This window comes from Zootoca vivipara, chromosome 13, assembly GCF_965207765.1.
Source record: "Zootoca vivipara chromosome 13, rZooViv2.hap1.1, whole genome shotgun sequence".
In the NCBI taxonomy this organism is placed as follows: domain Eukaryota; kingdom Metazoa; phylum Chordata; class Lepidosauria; order Squamata; family Lacertidae; genus Zootoca; species Zootoca vivipara.
In genome coordinates, this window is record NC_142596.1 from 30,697,661 (window position 1) to 30,716,327 (window position 18,667).

The window sequence follows — 18,667 nt, forward strand, 5'->3', positions numbered from 1 at the left end:
GATGTGCATTCCTCTGTGTCCCCATGGGTGAGCATGCCTTCTCAATTAGAACAGGGGTGGGGAATCTTTGCAGCCCAAGGGCCACATTACCCTCCTAGGCAGCCTCCCGAGGGCCGCATGGCGGTGGAGGGTGGGGCCAGAGGCAAAAGTGGCATAGCAACAAATGAACATTTTGCCTTTGTGCAGCAAGCGAGATTCTACATGCACCACTTTCCTCCGTCTAGACAAACAGGAGCCATTATCCAAATTCAAGGACATGAATTCCAGTATTGGCAAAAAAATGCTCTTGAATGGGAAGCTGGGCAAGTGAGAGGTTGGGCCAGGTAAAGAGACCCAGAGCTATCTTATTTGTTTATTAACTTTTATCTCTCCAGAGGAAGCTCTGGATGGCAAACAGCAAAGCAGTAAAACAATACAATTACAAATAAAATATTTTTGAATGTTAAGAATGCATAGAAATATTTTTAAACATACCATTACTGTTAGTAATTTCAAGGTCACAGGGAACAGTAACTTAGCCATCAAATGCCTCAGTAAACAGGAATGTTTTAAAATTCCTGCTAAATGTTAGTAATGAGGGAGGCAGGAACACTCAGCAGGGAGGACATTCTGGAAATGGGGAGCCACCACCAAGGAGGTCCTTTCATGGCTCACCACCACCAACAGGGCCTTCCCTGCAGGGCCTGACAGGCTTGATAATACTGGAAGCGCTCTTTCAGGTATTTTGGTCCCCAGCTGTTTAGGACTTTCTTACACCAATGCTAACACTTTTAAATGGGCCTGGTAGCTTGCTACCAGTTAGTGAGGCATTCTCAGAAGAACCAGTGGCCCATGGTCTCATTGGGCTGAGCCCCTCGCCAACTCAGCAGCCACATTCTGCATTAGCTGCAGCCTCAAGACCAGGCATCCCCAAACTCCGGCCCTCCAGATGTTTTGGACTACAATTCCCATCTTCCCCGACCACTGGTCCTGTTAGCTAGGGATCATGGGAGTTGTAGGCCAAAACATCTGGAGGGCCGCAGTTTGGGGATGCCTGCTCAAGAACGTCTTCAAGGGCAGCCCCATGCACAGGGGGTAATCTTTCATAACAGGGCGCCCTGCGTGAGGCCAAACTTTGCTGCTACCAAACGGATCTTCTCAATTTTGTGCCCCCTTGGTCCGGTGGAACCACCTGCACCGCCCTAAATCTGGTGTTGGCCATGTCAAACGCATTATATAAATCTTATAGGAGGGAGGTGATGCTCTTCTGATGCTCCCAGAGGTTAAGATCAGCAAAGAGGGCCCTCTTGACAGTTCCTCAGCCCTCATAAGTACGGTAGTCTGGGAGAGGGCCTTCTCTGTGGCTTCATCTGATGCTCTACCTGAGTTGTGGGTTTTTAGAGCCCGCCCTATTCCTGTAACAGATCTGTTTTAACTTTTTAATGATGGATTTTAAATTATTGCAATCCACCCTGGAATCTAGTGAAGGTTGGGTAATTTAACAACAACAACAACAACGATGATGATTAATTGGCCTACAGAGCCAATCCCCTACCATGATGGCAAGTTGATTTATTTAAATATTTATTTGCTAGGCCCAGGTAGGTGCACCAGAAATAGTGATATATAACACACTTGTTTTGCTTTTGCACACAGTGTGCATCTTTAGGTGTTCCTCGCCCATCCCTCCAGGCCCCAGGGATGCAATTAAGGTGCTGTTCTTAAGAGAGGGGAAGAGGTACTGTATCTATGGCAGCCCAAGCATCCTTTGCCTCCATCTTGATCCCTCTAATGAGACAGCCGCCTCAGCACCTTAACCCCAAGGCTCTGTTTCAGCAGAACCTGTTGTAAGAGGGCATTTGGAGCAATCGCTACCCGTGGAAGACAAAGGGTGCACTTTCTCTTTCTCAGCTTATCTGGGCTCCAAGCTGCTAAACAGAGCACCCGCGGGAGGGAGGAGGCTGGGGGGGATTTCTCATTATCCCTGTTCTTTCCCTTTTCGGAGGCAGCTGGGCAGACTTTAATAGATTACATTCAGGATTTCAGATTGTTAACAGCAACGGAGGGTTCTGCTTGGAGAGGCGAACATACAACTGAAAGTCCTGGGAAGCTGTTTTGAGCCTTTTTTTTAGGTGGACCCAATCTTCAGTGGGAAAAGTCTTCCTTCCAAAAGAAAAAGAACAAACACACAACTTTTCCCCTTTGGTCTTTTAAGCCCTTACTGCTTCTTCCAAGGTAGGTTGCTGGTTTTGACTTCTTTTATTAATAAAACATTGTGCCCATTAGATGGGGTGAATATTTCTGGTTACAAAAAAATGGGATTAGTTTTGACCTCCAGACCAAGGCCTTTCACCATCTCTACTCTTACAATTTATGACTTTTTATCATCGTTTCGCTGAATCCAACCACGTTTTACTCGGAGTCGTTACATTGAAATCAATGAATCTAAGCTAGTTGTGTATTGATTTCAGTGGATCTACCCTGAGTAGGGATAACATTGGATGTGGCCCATTGGAAATTAATGATAATTAAAGGAAACTTCCATGTCTAGGAACAGTATACTGTTTGAGTATCAAGATGCTGGGGGAGGGGGCAAGCAAGAGCAGGTAGCTGCCACCTTCATTCTTCCAGAGACATCTAGTAGTTGGAACGTGGGAAGCTGCCTTATACCAAGTTTTCTACACTGACCGGCAGTGAATTTAGATAGGAGTCTTTTCACAGCCCTCCCTAGAGATGCTGAGGATTGAACCTGGGACAACCTGATGCTCTACCATTGAGCTAAAGGATGCAGGACTAGATAGCTCCTTAAATCTCACCTGTAGGCTGCTTCCTGCAAGAGAGAAATGTATGTGTATTGCTGGCCTGGTTAACAGAGAGGGATGTTATTATTGAAAAAGGAACTTATTTCTTCTTGGCGTCTTTTAAGCAATGCTGATAATTATTTTTTACTTTAAAATATTTATCATCTTTTACAACAACAAAATGGTGCTCATTCCTATGCCAGTTGGTTCCTATGCCAGCAGAAGCAACCCCCATTTTTATCCTTGTAGACATGATGGTGTTATGATTTTTAAGTGAGTTTAAAATGAAAAACTGCACATATTTCTCAGGGTTGGCAAATGTTCCTTTTCCTTTTCTGTGTGTCTTCCGGCATATCAGGAATGTAGAAGCAGCTGTAAAGCATGGAATTATGGGTGAATGATGAAATGTTAAGTGTGTGCGCAGCACATGGCTGTCTTACAAGGAGGCCCAGTAAAACCAGTAAGTCCAGGTTAGAAAACTCCCCAGATGCACTGCTGTTCTAGAGCAAGATCTAGACTCCTCCGCCATGCCACACAACCAGAGACTGGATCCCGGGATGTGCCCCAAGATCTACTGCAGCCCCAGAGAATAGCATCTGGGGAGGGCGTCTGAAATTCGCTGTCCTGTGTGGATTCATTTGAGCTCTTAAAGCTTGTTTGTTTTTCAACTGTGCCTTTGCCCAGAGGGAGATGAAACGCAATGGACTAGCTGCGTTGGCACGGCCAACTGATGTACTCACGGTCCCCAATGCTCTGGTGTGTTTGTTATGGAGGATGTTGTGCTGGCCATGGATCTGCTAATCTTAGGTTAGCTCAACACTTGGGTGGAGTCCGGACTCCTGTTTCGGGCATAAAGCATTTGATCCATGGTTTCCAGCTGGGAGTCTCTCCCAGCCCTGCCTGGAGATGACGTTTGAGATTGCAACTGGAAATTTCTGCATGTGCAGAGCTGGTGCTGTACTACTGAACTAAGATCCCAGTCCTCATGGTTCTGAATAAAGGGACAATTTAAATAGGAACATAGGAAGTCACCGTATACTGAGTCGCACCATCTTGCCCAGTTTTGTGAACACTGACTGGCAGAGGCCCTCCAGGGTCTTAGCCTGGAGCCTATCCCCAGCCTTCTCCAGAGATGCCAGGGATTAAATCGGGAACCCTCTGCATGCAAAACAAGTGCTCCGCCACTGAGCTAAAATTGCAGTCCTCATGGACCTGCGACCTTCTGCATGCAAAGCACCTGTTCCACCACTGAGCTTACCACCCTTTTCCAGAAGAAATGGGCTTGGCTGTGCCTAATGGGGAGTTGTAGTCCAAAATCATTTGGAGGGCACCAGGTTGGGGAAGACTGCCTTAGATGGTTGGGCTCATATCCACCTAAATTAGGCACAGCATAGACCAGGGGTAGGCAACCTAAGGCCTGTGGGCTGGATGTGGCCCAATCGCCTTCTCAATCCGGCCCACGGACGGTAGAATGTGTCCTTTCATTTCAAATGCATCTCTGGGTTATTTGTGGGGCCTCCCTGGTGTTTTTACATGAGTAGAATGTGTGCCTTTGTTTAAAATGCATCTCTGGGTTATTTGTGGGGCATAGGAATTCGTTCATTTCCCCCCCCCCAAAAAAAATACAGTCTGGCCCCCCACATGGTCTGAGGGACAGTGGACCGGCCCACGGCTGAAAAAGGTTGCTGACCCCTGGCATAGACCCTTTGAAATGACTGAACTTTCCAGTGATTTCAGCGGGGCTACACTGCTTAGAAATAACTTTGGGTGCAACCTGATGTCCTTCTCCTTGGCAGATGTGACGCAGCATCTCTCTTGACCCAATAGCTTTTCATACTATTCAAATTGCAATCAAATCAGACCCGGAGATTGCTTAGTTAAATGGCAATGTGTGTAATGCATGCAAAGTGGCAGCCTTTTCAAGCCCTGGTGTGAGAGGGCTGAGTTTCTACAGGGCAGGAGCTGGACTGCTAAGGTAGGTTTTTGTTCTCTGTTCACCGCTGCAAATATCTAGCCATTGAGACAGTCCATATTTGTCCAGAATCAGGTTCTTATAAAATTTATTATCTGCTTATTTCATAAGATAGTTTCTCATTTGTCTAGTCTTCAGTTTGGTTTGAGAATTATTATTTTTTAAAGCGTGTGAAAAAACGTTCGGCCTTTTAGTGCAAATTTCTCTCAATATGCATGTTTGTATGCAATTTGGCTGAAATATACACATTTTGAAAAGCGATTTCCCCTAATGTATATCCTTTGCGTGCTGTATGCATTATTATGTACACTTTACCTGAGCTAGGGAGTCAGGATTGTTTTCAAATTCTTCCTGAAAGTTGATAACGATGGAGACGGTCACACCTCATTAGGGAGGGCAGTTCATAACGGGAGAATTGACGTTGAAAAGACCCTGTCATGGGTCAAATATGAAAGACGTGTTTGCAGAAACAGATAGCAAGGAGACCTTAGCTGCAATATTGCTGGCATAGTCTTTCTCCTCTCCCCTCCTTGCCTGTTCCCAACCCCACCCTGTGCCAATGAAAACTCTGGGGTTGGGAAAACAGCAGCTGTGCTTGAGCGTATTATGTGGCCTTTCAAATTTAATGATGACTCGGTGTGGTTTTAGACATCAAACATACATCGGTGTCATTTGCCCCTTCCTTTTTGGAGGCATCCTGACCAATACATTAGTTAGAAAGAAATGCATTTCTGGTGGTTCCCTTCAGATGTTTTGGACTACAGCAATGAGTCCCATGTGCTGGCTGGAACAGATGGCTTTTGTGATCCAGAACTTCTGGAAGGTATCAAGTTGGATAAGACCTCAGTGTTATCAATGGATTCAATAGTTGGCCCCTCAGTTAAAAGGCAGGTATAGAATCATAGAATTGTAGAGCTGGAAGGGACCCTCATGATCATCTAGTTCACCCCCCCTGCACTGCAGGAATAAGCAGCTGTCCCATACGGGGATCAAACCTGCGACCTTGGGATTATCAGCACCAAACTCTTAACCAACTGTTACTTGATTCAGTAATACAAATGTGAATGACAGTAATATGAACACAGATGCCCTTTGGGAGATACAGTGTTTTCCCGAAAATATGACACTGTCTTATATTTAATTTTCCTCAAGAAGACACACTATGGCTTATTTTCAGGGGATGTCTTATTTTTATTATGCATCCAGCCTCGCCACTTCCTTGGCGCCCTCCAGAACTGCGCCTATCACTATGTCTTATTTTCGGGGTATGACTTATCTTGCTCAAATGCTTAGAAATCCTGCTACGGCTTATTTTATGGGTATGTCTTATTTTCGGGGAAACAGGGTAGCTCTGGTGTGTTATACCCAACTCAGAGTCGACCCATTAAAGTACATAAACCTAGGCTGGCCATGCCCATTATTTGAATGGGTCTACTCTGAGTAACATCAACACTGGTGACAACCCATTCTTAGCAGGAAATGGCACCCCAAAGGATATATTTTTAATCCCTAATCACAGAGCCAAAACCATCTTAAAAATAATAATGAAATATGGGTGGCATCCAGTGCAGGTCCTTCTCAGAGTAGACCCATTGAAGTTAATCAACATGACTAACTTTCATTTCAGCGGGTCTGCTCTGAGTAGGATACCTTAATGTACAGCCTCCCGTTGAGTAAGGAAGTGGTAAACCAATGAATCAAATTTCTATTGATAAACCAACCGACAAAAGCTGCTCAGGCAGAACTGTTTGGCCAACAACTTGCAGTGTTGTGGCTGTGTTAAACTGCCCCCTGGAAACAAACTGGCAATATGTTGGTTTTGTGGAGCTTAACCCCTACCTTCCCCCCCCCTTTCGTTCACCATCAACCACAGTCCTGCCGAACAGTGATTTGCTTAGGGATTTAATCTCTCATTTCCATCAAGCCAGCAACAGCTGCTTGCTCTTTCCCCCTCCCCTTCCCCAGACCCTCCTGCGGGAGACAGCATTTAGAAGGATTTGTTAGTTAAATGCTAATGCCACAAGATAAAACTATGCAAATCATAGGATGGGGGGGGGAGCATCACTTTTCCATAAGCCTGGCCCCACAGCCTACTTTGAAATACTGCGTATAATGGGGTCACCCCCAGATAGATAGCTCCAACCTCAAAGGGCTTCCCAGCTCTGGATTTCATAGTCATCACCAGGGACTTTCACACTCACCCCATAGAATTAATTGAAAAGGAGACACAGACTCCTCGTCTAATAGTGACTGCCAACCTCTGCAAGTGCAGAACACACTTTGGCTTCCAGAGAAACTTTGCTTTGACTTTTATTTTTAACAGATCCGTTTTCCTAGACCTTATGAAAACTGGTTTATCAAATTCCATTTGCTAGTGTCCACAGGCAATGAGAGGCTGTGAGAGCCATTGCTGAATGAGGATCCCAGTGGAGGGTGTAGAGCAGGCATTCCCCAAACTTCGGCCCTCCAGATGTTTTGGACTACAATTCCCATCATCCCTGACCACTGGTCCTGTTAGCTAGGGATCATGGGAGTTGCAGGCCAAAACATCTGGAGGGCCGCAGTTTGGGGATGCCTGGTGTAGAGAGTGGCTTTCAGGGACCAAGGCAGCTCCTTGCCCCATAACTAAACTAACCTTTGCCATTTAACGCTATGCAAACAATGTCTAGTTTACTAAATGTATGCAGGACCCAGCACTCACTCTTGGGAGGCAGATTATGTTGTTCTAAAATACACATAGTCCTGCCTTTAATCTGGAACAAATGGAGTTCCTTTGTATTTTGAATTGAGGGCCCTGGAAAATCAATTTAAAGCAGGAGTGGGAAACATCAGGCCCAGGAGTCAAATCTGGCCCTCCAGATTTCTCTATCCGGCCCTTTGGACTCTCTCCAGGCCACATCCCTCACTCTCCTTTCTTCACATCCTCCTTGAGTGCTTTTGCCTGGTTGGAACATGCCCTTGAACTCCGACAGTGTCTCTTGCTGGTCTGGATGGAGAATAGAGATGTATCTGATCCCCACTCCTGGTTTAAAGGCATAGGAACTCTTTTTTGCTGGGCATTTGCCCGCCCTATCAAAGAGCCTCTCCCCCAAATCCACCAGGCATAGGATGGCCACCTCTGACCTGAAAGAAACCCACTTAGCACCCTTAGACTTTCTGTGATTAGCAGAAATGTAATAGGTGAGGTCATGCGAAATAATGGGGTGATGGGGGAGAGCTTGACTTGCTGAGGTTATAGTGCCAAAGGCTTGTGGAGATGCAGAACCAGGGCATCCGGAGGCTCAAAGGGAGATTGATAATTCCACCAAAGTTTGTCACCAGGGGTGGGAAAGGCACCTGCTACATCTGTCGTATTTCCGCTTGTCAGCTTGCCCACAGCAACAGGCACCGACTCCTCCTGTGGTTACCATGAAAGGTGATGTAGAATAATAGAATTGCAGTTGAAGGGCGACCCCAAGAGTCATCTAGTCCAACCCCCTGCAATGCAGAACCGAAGTCAGCCTGTACCAGCTTGATGCCCTCCAGATGTTCTGGACTACAACTCCAACATCTCTTGACCCTCCCAATTTTATTTTGTTTTTAAATTTAGTTTTTGAGCTTTTAATTTTTGCTTTGGGTAGTTGCTTCCTCTTTTTGTCTGTGTTTTTGTGGGAGGGTAGGGTTCCCCCCCCTGCCTTTGTGGGTGTGACGGCGGAGGATCTGAGCATCCCGTTTTTCCTTTTGTGAAATGGGTATTTTATGATGGATTCAGGGGCTCAGAAGGCTGACTGGAAAGAAATTCCATGTCAGAGTGGGCAAGGTACCTTCCAAGGGCCAACATTTCAACCTGCGGTTGTGTTGGAAGCAGCAGATGTTTTAGGATGGTTTTGCAAACTGACCCACATCCAGTCCTTCCCCATCTGTGCTTGGTGAAGCAAAGTATATGCAAAGGCAAGATCCAACATGGCAATTAGTCCCAATTTCCTGATGCATCAATTGTGGGTGTAAACACCTCCTGTTCCCTCTCTAGAGCTCTGTCCTTTGAAAATATACTCACTCTTTTTCCTTGAGAAAAGTTTTACTTGATGCAAAGTCAGGCTATTTTACTTGATCAGCAGGCAGCCCGCCCTAGAGACAACTTGGACCAATTATTATTTTTAGTTCAATCTTTCTCTAACTGACATGAGTCCCTTTGTAGCAAACTCAGGTGCCAAGAGCCAACAGGATGCTGGGAAACGTGTGTGTTGTTGTGGGTTCAGGATTTATCTCATTTTTAGGACATATTATTGAATGCCTTTGGTATGTTTGTTTTTATGTAAACTGTATATTCTCTCTCTCTCTCTCTCAAATACAAGCTCTGAGGTTTGCAGTATCTATAAACAATCTTTAAAAAATAAAAATAAAACTTGGGAGTGAGGGAAGAGGAGACTCAAAACACCAAAAAGTCCCGGGAGGGTTGAGTATGCTCAGGAGCAATGCAATGTTTAGTGTTAGTTGGAAAGCAAAGCATGGTTCAAAATCTCTGCCATATGAAGCATGCCGACCAACCTTAGCTCAGTCACTACTTCTTATATTCACAAAAATCCTGCTAAATAGGTGAGGGTAATTTCTTTGGGGGTGGGGGGTGGGTGGGCTCCAGCATGCACTTCTTGGAAGAGGGACAATCAAGCCAATTAAAATCTACTCACCATTTTTTTATTTTCTGCCTAGGTTGACGCTTCTCCTTCTCTGACCCGAACAGTCACCAAGCCACATCCCCATGGATGAATGGGAAGCCCCTCAGTGGAAGAAGGAAGTCGAAAGCCTTAAGTACCAGCTGGCTTACAAGCGGGAGATGTCCTCAAAAACGATCCCCGAGTGAGTCCACAAATAGCTTCCTCTCTTGCTATTTCTCCTTCCTGCCACCTTATACACACACGACTAAGTACATTCCACATAAGTGGAATCTAGCATATTAAGAACATCAGGCTTATTTTAAACCTCCCTCTCAGGTTTCTAGTCCCAGTACCGACAAAGATAGGCTTGAGATGGAGTGGAAAACACCTAATGTTGGGCACCTGCTTTGAATGTAGATTGTCCTGGGTTCAATCCCCAATGGCATCTCCGAGTAGGGTTGGAGCTCTGGCCTGAAACCCAGGAGAGCTGCTGCCAGTCAGTGTGGACAATACCAACACCATTGTGCGTTGCATCCTTCTCTCTTGAGAAACCCTGGGGGCTGCTGTCCTATGAGAAAGTGGAGACTTTTGAGGGCAGCGACACTCTGCCACCCTCAAAATCCTCTAGCTGTGTGTTTCCTGCTAGCAAAAGTAATTAAAAGCTACTCAAGAACATGAATCTTAAGAATGAAGAGCTTTCCCTAAGATGTTTGGCCCTAGAAATACACATCACAGCAATAGAAACAGATGCAGGCCTGGGATTTTTCTAGGTACCTGAGAAGCTTCAGTTCACAAGCCCACAAGTTTTCATCTATGTACAGAGTGCCTCTGGGTACAATAAGATGGCATGTGGTAGGGGTCTCACTGACCCAGCACTCTGCTGTCAACCCATCTACCTTGTAAAGCCGGTGTACTTAGCCTATGGCCTCTAGATGATGCTGAATTTCAACTCCCTAGCGACTATGACCATAGATGATGGGGAGTTATAATTCAGGATTATTTTTTTAAAAAAAAGTTTTTAAAAGGGAGAGAAGGACATGAGATTTGGGACCAGGCCCAAGATACTCTGGACTCAGCGAGATGTTGGCCTAATATTGCAACGAGGAAAGACCCTCATATATTCTCTTTCCACCCTAGATTTCTTAAGTGGATAGAAGATGGCATTCCAGAAGATCCATTTCTGAACCCAGAGCTGATGAAGAACAATCCGTGGGTTGAAAAGGGGAAATGCACCATCCTCTAACCCATTGCCTCCCAAAATTTCGTCCACGATAAATAAAAATGGCTTCCTTTGGAGATACTCAAAATTGCATGAAAACTTAATGTATAAAGTTTTTATTTTAGTTCCTCACTATGGCTAAACTCACACTTTTACCTCCCCTCCCCTTTGCTAGCACTGTTGAGTTCATATAGTGGCTAATTAAAGGTTTCCCTCATTGGTATGATTTGGGGAAGAGCATTCTCCCTTCTCCTGGGTTTAAATGGGAGGTGCACTTCAAACCACCGACATACAGATTTCACAGAACAGGCAGGCACCCTCCCTGCAAATGTTGTACAATCAAGTCCATTGCATCCATATTTCCCTCCTTTCCCTAGGGAGATAGGGGCTCAGGAATACCTATGTACTTTCTGGAGCAATGGTGATGCTTCTGGGGGTTCCCCTCTACCCACCAGCTATGGTCTAGGCTGCATGAGAGAATTCAGGTGCATGTAGAATTGCTTCCCTCCTGGGATAATGTCACTGTTCATATGTTGGCAGTGCTGGGTAGCAGAATCGGTGCTGAACGAGGTCTTCCCATCTTGACAGACGAAGGACACATCTAAGAGTGGATCACCCTTTCTCAAGGCATGTCACACCCTGTCCTAGTAGCACACTGGTGTGCCCCTGTTCACCAGTTGGGAACAATCACTGAAGAGAGTACGGATGGAAAAGAGACCCCCCTGTTTCGAATTTTGGCACCACCATCTGGGAAGATATAGGGACACTGGATGCAGCATGGGATAATAAAATGGTGGAGTTGGGAGGCACCCAAAAGAAGAATCGAATCCAACCCCCTGCAATGCAGGAATCACAACAAAAACTAAGCAAAATTTGCAGCTTTATGAACCCTGTCGTTTCTCTTTCCTACACACCTGCAATTCTTTTTTTTTTGGTCTTTTTTTGGGGGACTTGTAAAGGAACAACACAAGTTTTATAAAATAATTTTTGCTTAAATACTTTTTTGTATCTTGTAGGATATACAGTTTTGCAGTTAAAAAAAAAGCTAAGCAAATGTGATAAGGGCTTCTAAGCAAAATAAAGAAAGTGGCACTGTGCATGTCTCAAATTTATTCCTTTCTTTTTATATATAAAATAGGATTCAATACAAAAGCATACATAAACATTTTTGTTCAAAATATCCTTACATGGTACCCACATGCCAGCTGACTCATGTGCTTCCTGCCCACATTTCAATCACTAGAACAAATCTTTAATGTAAATATTCCTCCGAACTGCATTGGAGACCCCTTCGTTGAACCGGAACCAAATATCGCTCTGCCCAACAGCCTTCCCAATTTGTTTTTCTATTCGGTTTTTCTCAGGTTCCTGATTGGCTGTTGGGAAAGGGGAAAAAGAAAGAAAGACGTAAGATTGATGAAGGAATTTTCAGGGATGGGTGCCTGTGGTCCTTCAGATGTTTTTAACCGCCACCTTCCATCAGTCCCAGCCAGCATGACTAATGGTCAAGGAAAATGGGAGTTGTAGTCCAATAACATGTGGAGGGCCACAAATGTTCCATTAGTGCTGCAAACTGATTATGCAACAGACTGGGTGGGGATTTGAACCCCTATCTCCCAGGTCTTAGATCATCACTCTTAACCACTACACCACAGAGGCAAAGCTAGGAGGGCAAAGAGGTTCAACCTCAGCATTTGCCCAAAGCTGTATAATGAAGGCACCAGGTGGACCTCTGTGGGGAGGGAGTTCCACAACTTAGGGGCCACCACAAAGAAGGCCCTGTGTGTATGTACCAAGGCAGCTAAACCATCTTCTCTGCTGACACCACCTATCCACTTCAGTAAGCCCAGTCTCCCTCCCCCTTCTAATGGAAATTTCATCCCCACCACAGAACATACCTGCTGACGGAGACACATTTTTCTTGACAATCGCACGGCCAAAGAAATCTGTTTCTGGCTGCGGAAAGGAACAGAAGCCATTATGAGAGGGCACCATCTACTCCCCACATCACCCACAGTTGTTAAAGGCCTGGTTTCCTCAGAGAAGCCCAATGTCACATGGGCACGGAGCTTTGCAAGTTGGCCCGCACAGGACTTCCAGCTTAGCTACAGAATGCGGGTTTACTTTAGAATGTGTTCTGACGCATTTGCTCATTGATGATCACCCATGCAAATAGTTACCAGGCAGACCCCATTGTGTTTCCTGGAGAACAACTCTCCAAACCAAGGAATGTCTTGCAGTGGACACTGCAAAACCAGCAAAGTATTGCCCAATCCTGGAAAGCTTTTAACCTTAATAATATGGACTGCTGGCATTCAAGGGCTTGGCGAATTGCCTTATGGAAAAGGTATCTCATAAACTAAAGGGCAAAGAGCTTGAATGACAATTTTTTTAGTATCTATGCCATCGTTTTATTCCTTATATGAATAATGAAGTGCATGATCACTCCGCGCCACCAGTATATATCAATGTCTAGCTCATTTAGGACTCTATAGAAACTTTATTCTCAATAATGATGGAACTCACAAGTAGAGAATACTTGTATTTTTATAAAGCTTTGTTGTGATAAATGTAGTATTGTGGGTCGTAAATCCTTAGACCCACGCAGCCAATCTTCAATGGCTGCCCAGCACGCTCCCCAGCTCGCTCTGCAAAGCTTCTTCTTGTTTGGACCCAGCAGAGTTCCAGCGCAGCTGGAACGATGGCAGTCTGTGTCTTCAATAAAACAGACTCAACTCCGTTGCTTCTAGTAGTCTAACTCAACTTTATTGCAGAAGCATAAAAGAAACAGCAAAACCAACAGAAGCTAGCTGCATGTTTGCAGCTCTTATCTCTAGCACTCTCTCCTTTCTGGCAAAATAAGAAAATTCCTTCAGTAGCACCTTAAAGACCAACTAAGTTTATATTTTGGTATGAGCTTTCGTGTGCATGCACACTTCCTTTCCGGCAGAAACTCAGACTCAAAACCAAAACTGAACTCAGAACAAAGGAAATTGCACATATCACTTGTGGGCAGACACCCAGAGAATCAGAACGCCTCCAGAGTGTTTTAACTCAGTGTTCACCAAAATCCCAACAAGCTTTATAAAGGGAATCTTTGTATTTGTGAATATTTTACTATCCCTTTGGAGCTGCGCTGTATCTTTGTACTTTTGCCCTCCTAGGCTGTGAGGCTTTAAAGTTTAGATTTTTGAATCTTTGGGTTTTTTGTTAGGGTTGCACTTTTTTTCTTGGTTAACCAAACAATAAAATATAAAACAAAACAAAAACGAACAAGCCCCCCGCCCCCAGCAAAGGGATATCTAGTTTGCAAGCATCACACTATAAAGGTAAAGGGGCCCCTGACCATCAGGTCCAGTCGTGTCCGACTCTGGGGTTGCGGCGCTCATCTCGCTCTATAGGCCGAGGGAGCCGGCGTTTGTCCGCAGACAGCTTCCGGGTCATGTGGCCAGCATGACAAAGCTGCTTCTGGTGAACCAGAGCAGCGCACGGAAACGCTGTTTACCTTCCCGCCGGAGCGGTCCCTATTTAGCGTTGCACAACTGCAAGTGAAGGACCATCCTATAAGGCATGGCAGCAGACAGCCTCAAAAGAAAGGCTGTATAGCTCAGTGCATCTGCTTTGAATGCAGAAGATCTCTATGTCGGGTTGGGGAGAGACTCCCTGCCTGAAACTCTGAAGAACTGCTACCAGTCAATGTAGACAATACTATGGGCTCTGACTCAGTATAAGGCAGCTTTCTATGGGTTCACCAACCCAGTGGATAAATTAGTTTTATTATCCACACCTCTCCCTTAACTCTGCCCCCAGGTACTGTTCTCTTAGTGAAAAAGAAAGCTATGCACAAGGTCTGCAATCCGGCTTCAGCCTCGTGGAGAGGGATGTTTGGGATGCAGCCTATTTCGGTACCTTCGAGCTGCACCTGTAACATAAAAGTGGCCTTGCTGATCTTTACAATTGCCACCTACCGGCCCTTAAAAAGCCACCACCCCGCTTTTACTGCAAACCAGTGAACATCAGGACTGGTTCCCCAGTGCAGTGGAGCTGCAATAATAGCCTCCCAGCAGCGGTGCTGTTGCCATTTACTGGGAGGATGGGGAATAGGATGGCTGCCAGGTGGAGGTTGTGCAGCGGCACCAGTCGGACTGCTGCATGGGCTTTGCCAGTGCACCTGCACAGCCCGGACCTCGTGGATTTGAATTCCACATTGGGCAAAAGATTCCTGCACTGCAGGAGGTTGGATTAGAGCAGGCATAGGCAACCTTGGCTCTCCAGATGTTTTGGAACTACAACTCCCATGATCCCTGACCACTGGCCCTGTTAGCTAGGGATCATGGGAGTTGTAGTTCCAAAACATCTAGAGAGCCAAGGTTGCGTATGCCTGGATTAGAGGGACCTTGTGGTTCCTTTCAACTCGACAATTCTAGGACTAGACAGCAAACAGAAGAAAGGAGAGCTTCACACATGCACTGGGACAAGACCCGGCAGAATTGCTGCACTGAAGACACGGGCCTTTCTCAACTATGCGAGACAGAAACACAGCAAAGGGAATGAGGCGCAAGCTGCCAGGCTGTGCTGGCACTGCAAGCTGCCCTGGGCTATGGTCCTCTGCTGCCTGCACTCCTTGGACGCTGCCCTCACCTTCTCCTCAAATGTGGCTCTCTTCACAATCTGGTCGAGACGCTGTTTGTGGTTCCGCACTCTGGATTCGGCCAGTGCCGGCTCATGGCTTGCTTTGTGGTTGCCTTCTTTTGGGAGCGAAGTTGTCTCCATTGCCTGCGGGGAAGATGGAGACAGGCAGAGAAGGGTTAGTTAATTTATTGTATTTATTTGGAGAATATTTCTGTATCTCTTTTCAGTTCTGTTGAGGTGCTTTACGTATTATGTATTCGTCACGTTCACGCCCCACTTTTTCCTTGAGGGAGCTCAAGGTAGCGTACATGGTTCTGTTTCATCCTCACAACTCTGTGAAGTAGGTTAGGCTGAAAGATGGTGACTGGCACCAGATCAGCCAGTGAGCTTCACAGTGGAATGAAGATTTGAATCCTGGTCTCCTGGGTTCTAGGATGACACTCTAACCACTATTCATTCATTCATTCATTCATTCATTCATTCATTCATTCATTCTCTCTCACACACAATCTACATAATCAATAAATTCCAATGATTGAAACCAAGCCAGAAAAGCAAGAAAAAAGGAAAATGCAAAATCAACACCAGGCCCGATTCGGGACTGTTCTGCTCACCATAGTTTCCTGGTTTGCCTGTAACAGAAAGCTATGGTTAACTGCTGCTTCCTGGCTTGTTTACTCTACTTGCAGAGAGGGAGGAGAAAAACAGCTACGGTACATTTTGATGCATGAAGTTTGTGCATATCTTGTAAGAATCACCAGGGCTGATGTCGCCCTAAACAACAACCAAGATTTTATTGTCCAAAAGCAGCTGGTCTCTTTTATTCTTTTCCCTTTAAAGTTTTAGAATTTTAAAATACAATTCTATATGGTCAAATAATTTTTCCACAGGTTTTTTTCTTTCTTAAGAATCATGTTTGTTTACTCTCTCTTTCCATTTCTTGTATAAAAAAAATACAGGGCGGGGGAGTCGTCTATTATTTCATTTCCTTTTGTACTATATTAATTCTTCCCTTATCAGCCAGCCCATATGAAACCTAATTAAACCTGCAATCCCACAGCCTGCTTAATTAGCAAGGCTGTTTGTATTCTGCATTTAAAAAACGAAACAGCAACAAGGAAAGCTCAGCTCTGCAGCCTGTATAAATTATGCAAATCTACAAATTTCCTCATTTTGCAAATCAGGGGAGTCATTCCGCAATAGAGGGAGCTACACAGAGTCCCAGCCACTGATAGTCTTACTGAAGCAAGTCTTGTTTTCAGAGATTTCAGGAACCATTTGGTACACAATTTCCAGCAACTCACTGCAACTCAACAGATGTCAAAGATTTTCAGACCGCTTAATTCTAGGACCAATGTTGGATGTATCAGCAGAAGTCACACTGCACAACACAGCCGTGGCTGCCAGTTTGTAGACCAGCATTGCATATTAGGAACAAAAAAGCAAACACCCTGGTGTGTGTGTGTGTGTGTGTGTGTGTGTGTGTGTGTGTGTGCATCATGCACTGCATCCTGGCATAAGAAGTCTATTACCACCCAAAACACAGGAAGAGACTCGTGTGATTCAAAAAGCTTGCATCGTGTATTTTAATAAGTAGCTGGCCCAGATTCTTAATTAGTCTTTGGCTCCTTGTTCCCTTGAGCGTTTGCCGAGAAAGACCTTTGAGCCCATTTGGTCTCCACAATTCCATGATTGCTGCAAACCTGCAACTATTTTCAGTTTCCATCACTATTGGCTAACAGCATATTTACAGATCTGGTCTTGGAAAAGGAAATGCCACCCTCTAGGGGACAGAAGCTTTCAATGCTCTCTTCCATCATCATGATAATTTGACAGTAGACTCTCCTCTGTTGGAGGTTTTTAAACAAAGTTGGATGGCCATCTGCCAGGGATTCTTGAGCCGTGATCCCTGCATTGCAGGTGGTTGGACTAGGTGACCCCTAGGCCACCTTCCAACTCTACTATTCTACAATTAGGAACATAAGAATGTGTTCTTTGCTGAGTCAGACCACTGATCATCTAGCTCAGTACAACACAGGCTGGCAGCAGCTTTCTAGGTTTTCAGGCAGCAAATCTGTCTAAGTTTTAACAAATTATGTGTGACTAATTATGTGGGATGTGGGTGGTGCTGCGGGTTAAACTACAGAGCCTAAGGCTTGCCAATCAGAAGGTCGGCGGTTTGAATCCCGTTGCTCGGTCTCTGCTCCTGCCAACCTAGCAGTTCAAAAACACGAAGTGCAAGTAGATAAATAGGTACCACTCTGGCAGGAAGGTAAATAGTATTTCCGTGTGCTGCTCTAGTTCGCCAGAAGCGGCTTAGTCAGGCTGGCCACATGACCCAGAAGCTGTACGCCGGCTCCCTCGGCCAGTAAAGCGAGATGAGCGCTGAGATGGACCTAACGGCGAGGGGTCCCTTTATCTTTTAAGCTTAATGTACCAGCTGCCAAATAATTTTTCAACTCCATGCGGACCACTAATCTGTTCTTTGTAGAATCATAGTGTTGTAGAGTTGGAAGGGGACCTTGAGGATCATCGAGTCCAACCCTCAACAATGCAGGAATATGCAGCTATCCCATACGGGGATCATACCTGCAACCTTGGCATTATCAGCACCAAACTCTAACCAACTGACTTACCCACTGTCCATGCTGTGATCTCTTGGGTGGGAGTATTTAGCAACACGAAAAGGCCTTAAAGTCACATAAACTGGGCATCCTGTTCCCACCCTCCTCTTAGTTTACGTTGGCATTACCGTCTTCAAAAAAAGGGCCTTTACACAACAGGTTTAGGGTGGCCTATCAGAGATTTCCTTTAGGGTTGCCTAAAAGATGCCTGCTTCTTGGGAGAAAAGCAATGACAAACCTAGACAGCATCGTAAAAAGCAGAGACATCACCTTGCCGACAAAGGTTCATATAGTTAAAGCTCTGGTTTTCCCAGTAGTGATGTATGGAAGAGAGAGCTGGACCATAAAGAAGGCTGATCGCCAAAGAATTGATGCTTTTGAATTATGGTGCTGGAGGAGACTCTTGAGAGTCCCATGAACTGCAAGAAGATCAAACCTATCCATTCTTAAGGAAATGGAGTGCTCACTGGAAGGGCAGATCGTGAAGCTGAGGCTCCAATACCCTGATGTTGGAACAGACCCCGCAACAGATATCACCAATCTTTCCTGGTTATCAAGAGGACGGAGACATGTAATGTCAAAGGATCAGTGCCAAGAACTTGTGTGGTGGCAGCAATAGGCACTTGGACCCACCAGAGGGCAGAAGAGCTTTCTAAATGAATTTGACAATTATGACTGTCAAGCATGTAAACCTCAACATGAATACTATGGCTGTCAATGAACCGACGCCAATCCCTGCAGCTGCAGTTGAGTAGCACTTTTAAAAAAAAGTCAGACATTTGCTGAGCTTAGAAAACAGCAAGCTT

At 45.3% G+C, this 18,667-nt stretch overlaps 2 protein-coding genes across 6 annotated transcripts in view; one reads left to right on the forward strand and one right to left on the reverse strand.

Annotated features, from left to right (window-relative positions):
- The first annotated feature begins 1,747 nt into the window (after window positions 1-1,747).
- Window positions 1,748-10,693, forward strand: GNG13 (G protein subunit gamma 13). Of its 2 annotated transcripts, none has more exons than XM_035130434.3 (3): window positions 1,748-2,214; window positions 9,442-9,588; window positions 10,524-10,693. In XM_035130434.3, exons 2-3 carry the CDS (start codon window positions 9,491-9,493, stop codon window positions 10,627-10,629), a joined length of 204 nt encoding a protein of 67 aa, XP_034986325.1. In that variant the 5' UTR covers window positions 1,748-2,214; window positions 9,442-9,490; the 3' UTR covers window positions 10,630-10,693. The 2 variants fall into 2 exon arrangements, with proteins under 2 accessions (XP_034986325.1, XP_060138536.1); XM_060282553.2 differs by lacking the exon at window positions 1,748-2,214 and adding an exon at window positions 4,625-4,755.
- A 1,002-nt stretch (window positions 10,694-11,695) lies between these two features.
- Window positions 11,696-18,667, reverse strand: part of CHTF18 (chromosome transmission fidelity factor 18) — a 39,824-nt gene continuing 32,852 nt past the window's right edge. For all 4 annotated transcript variants that reach the window (XM_035131917.3, XM_060282989.2, XM_035131916.3 and 1 more), the window contains exons 21-23: window positions 15,247-15,381; window positions 12,504-12,561; window positions 11,696-11,981 (exon numbers count right to left, since the gene is read on the reverse strand). In XM_035131917.3, coding sequence (XP_034987808.2) covers window positions 11,845-11,981; window positions 12,504-12,561; window positions 15,247-15,381 — 330 coding nt within the window. In that variant the 3' untranslated portion in view covers window positions 11,696-11,844. The remainder of the gene's footprint in view (window positions 11,982-12,503; window positions 12,562-15,246; window positions 15,382-18,667) is intronic.

Excerpts from the sequence above, each read along its gene's own strand:
- GNG13 (XM_035130434.3), top strand. The coding sequence starts at position 9,491 with ATGGATGAATGGGAAGCCCCTCAGTGGAAGAAGGAAGTCGAAAGCCTT. Across the intron at positions 9,589-10,523 it reads TCCTCAAAAACGATCCCCGA|ATTTCTTAAGTGGATAGAAG; the intron begins GTGAGTCCACAA and ends TTTCCACCCTAG.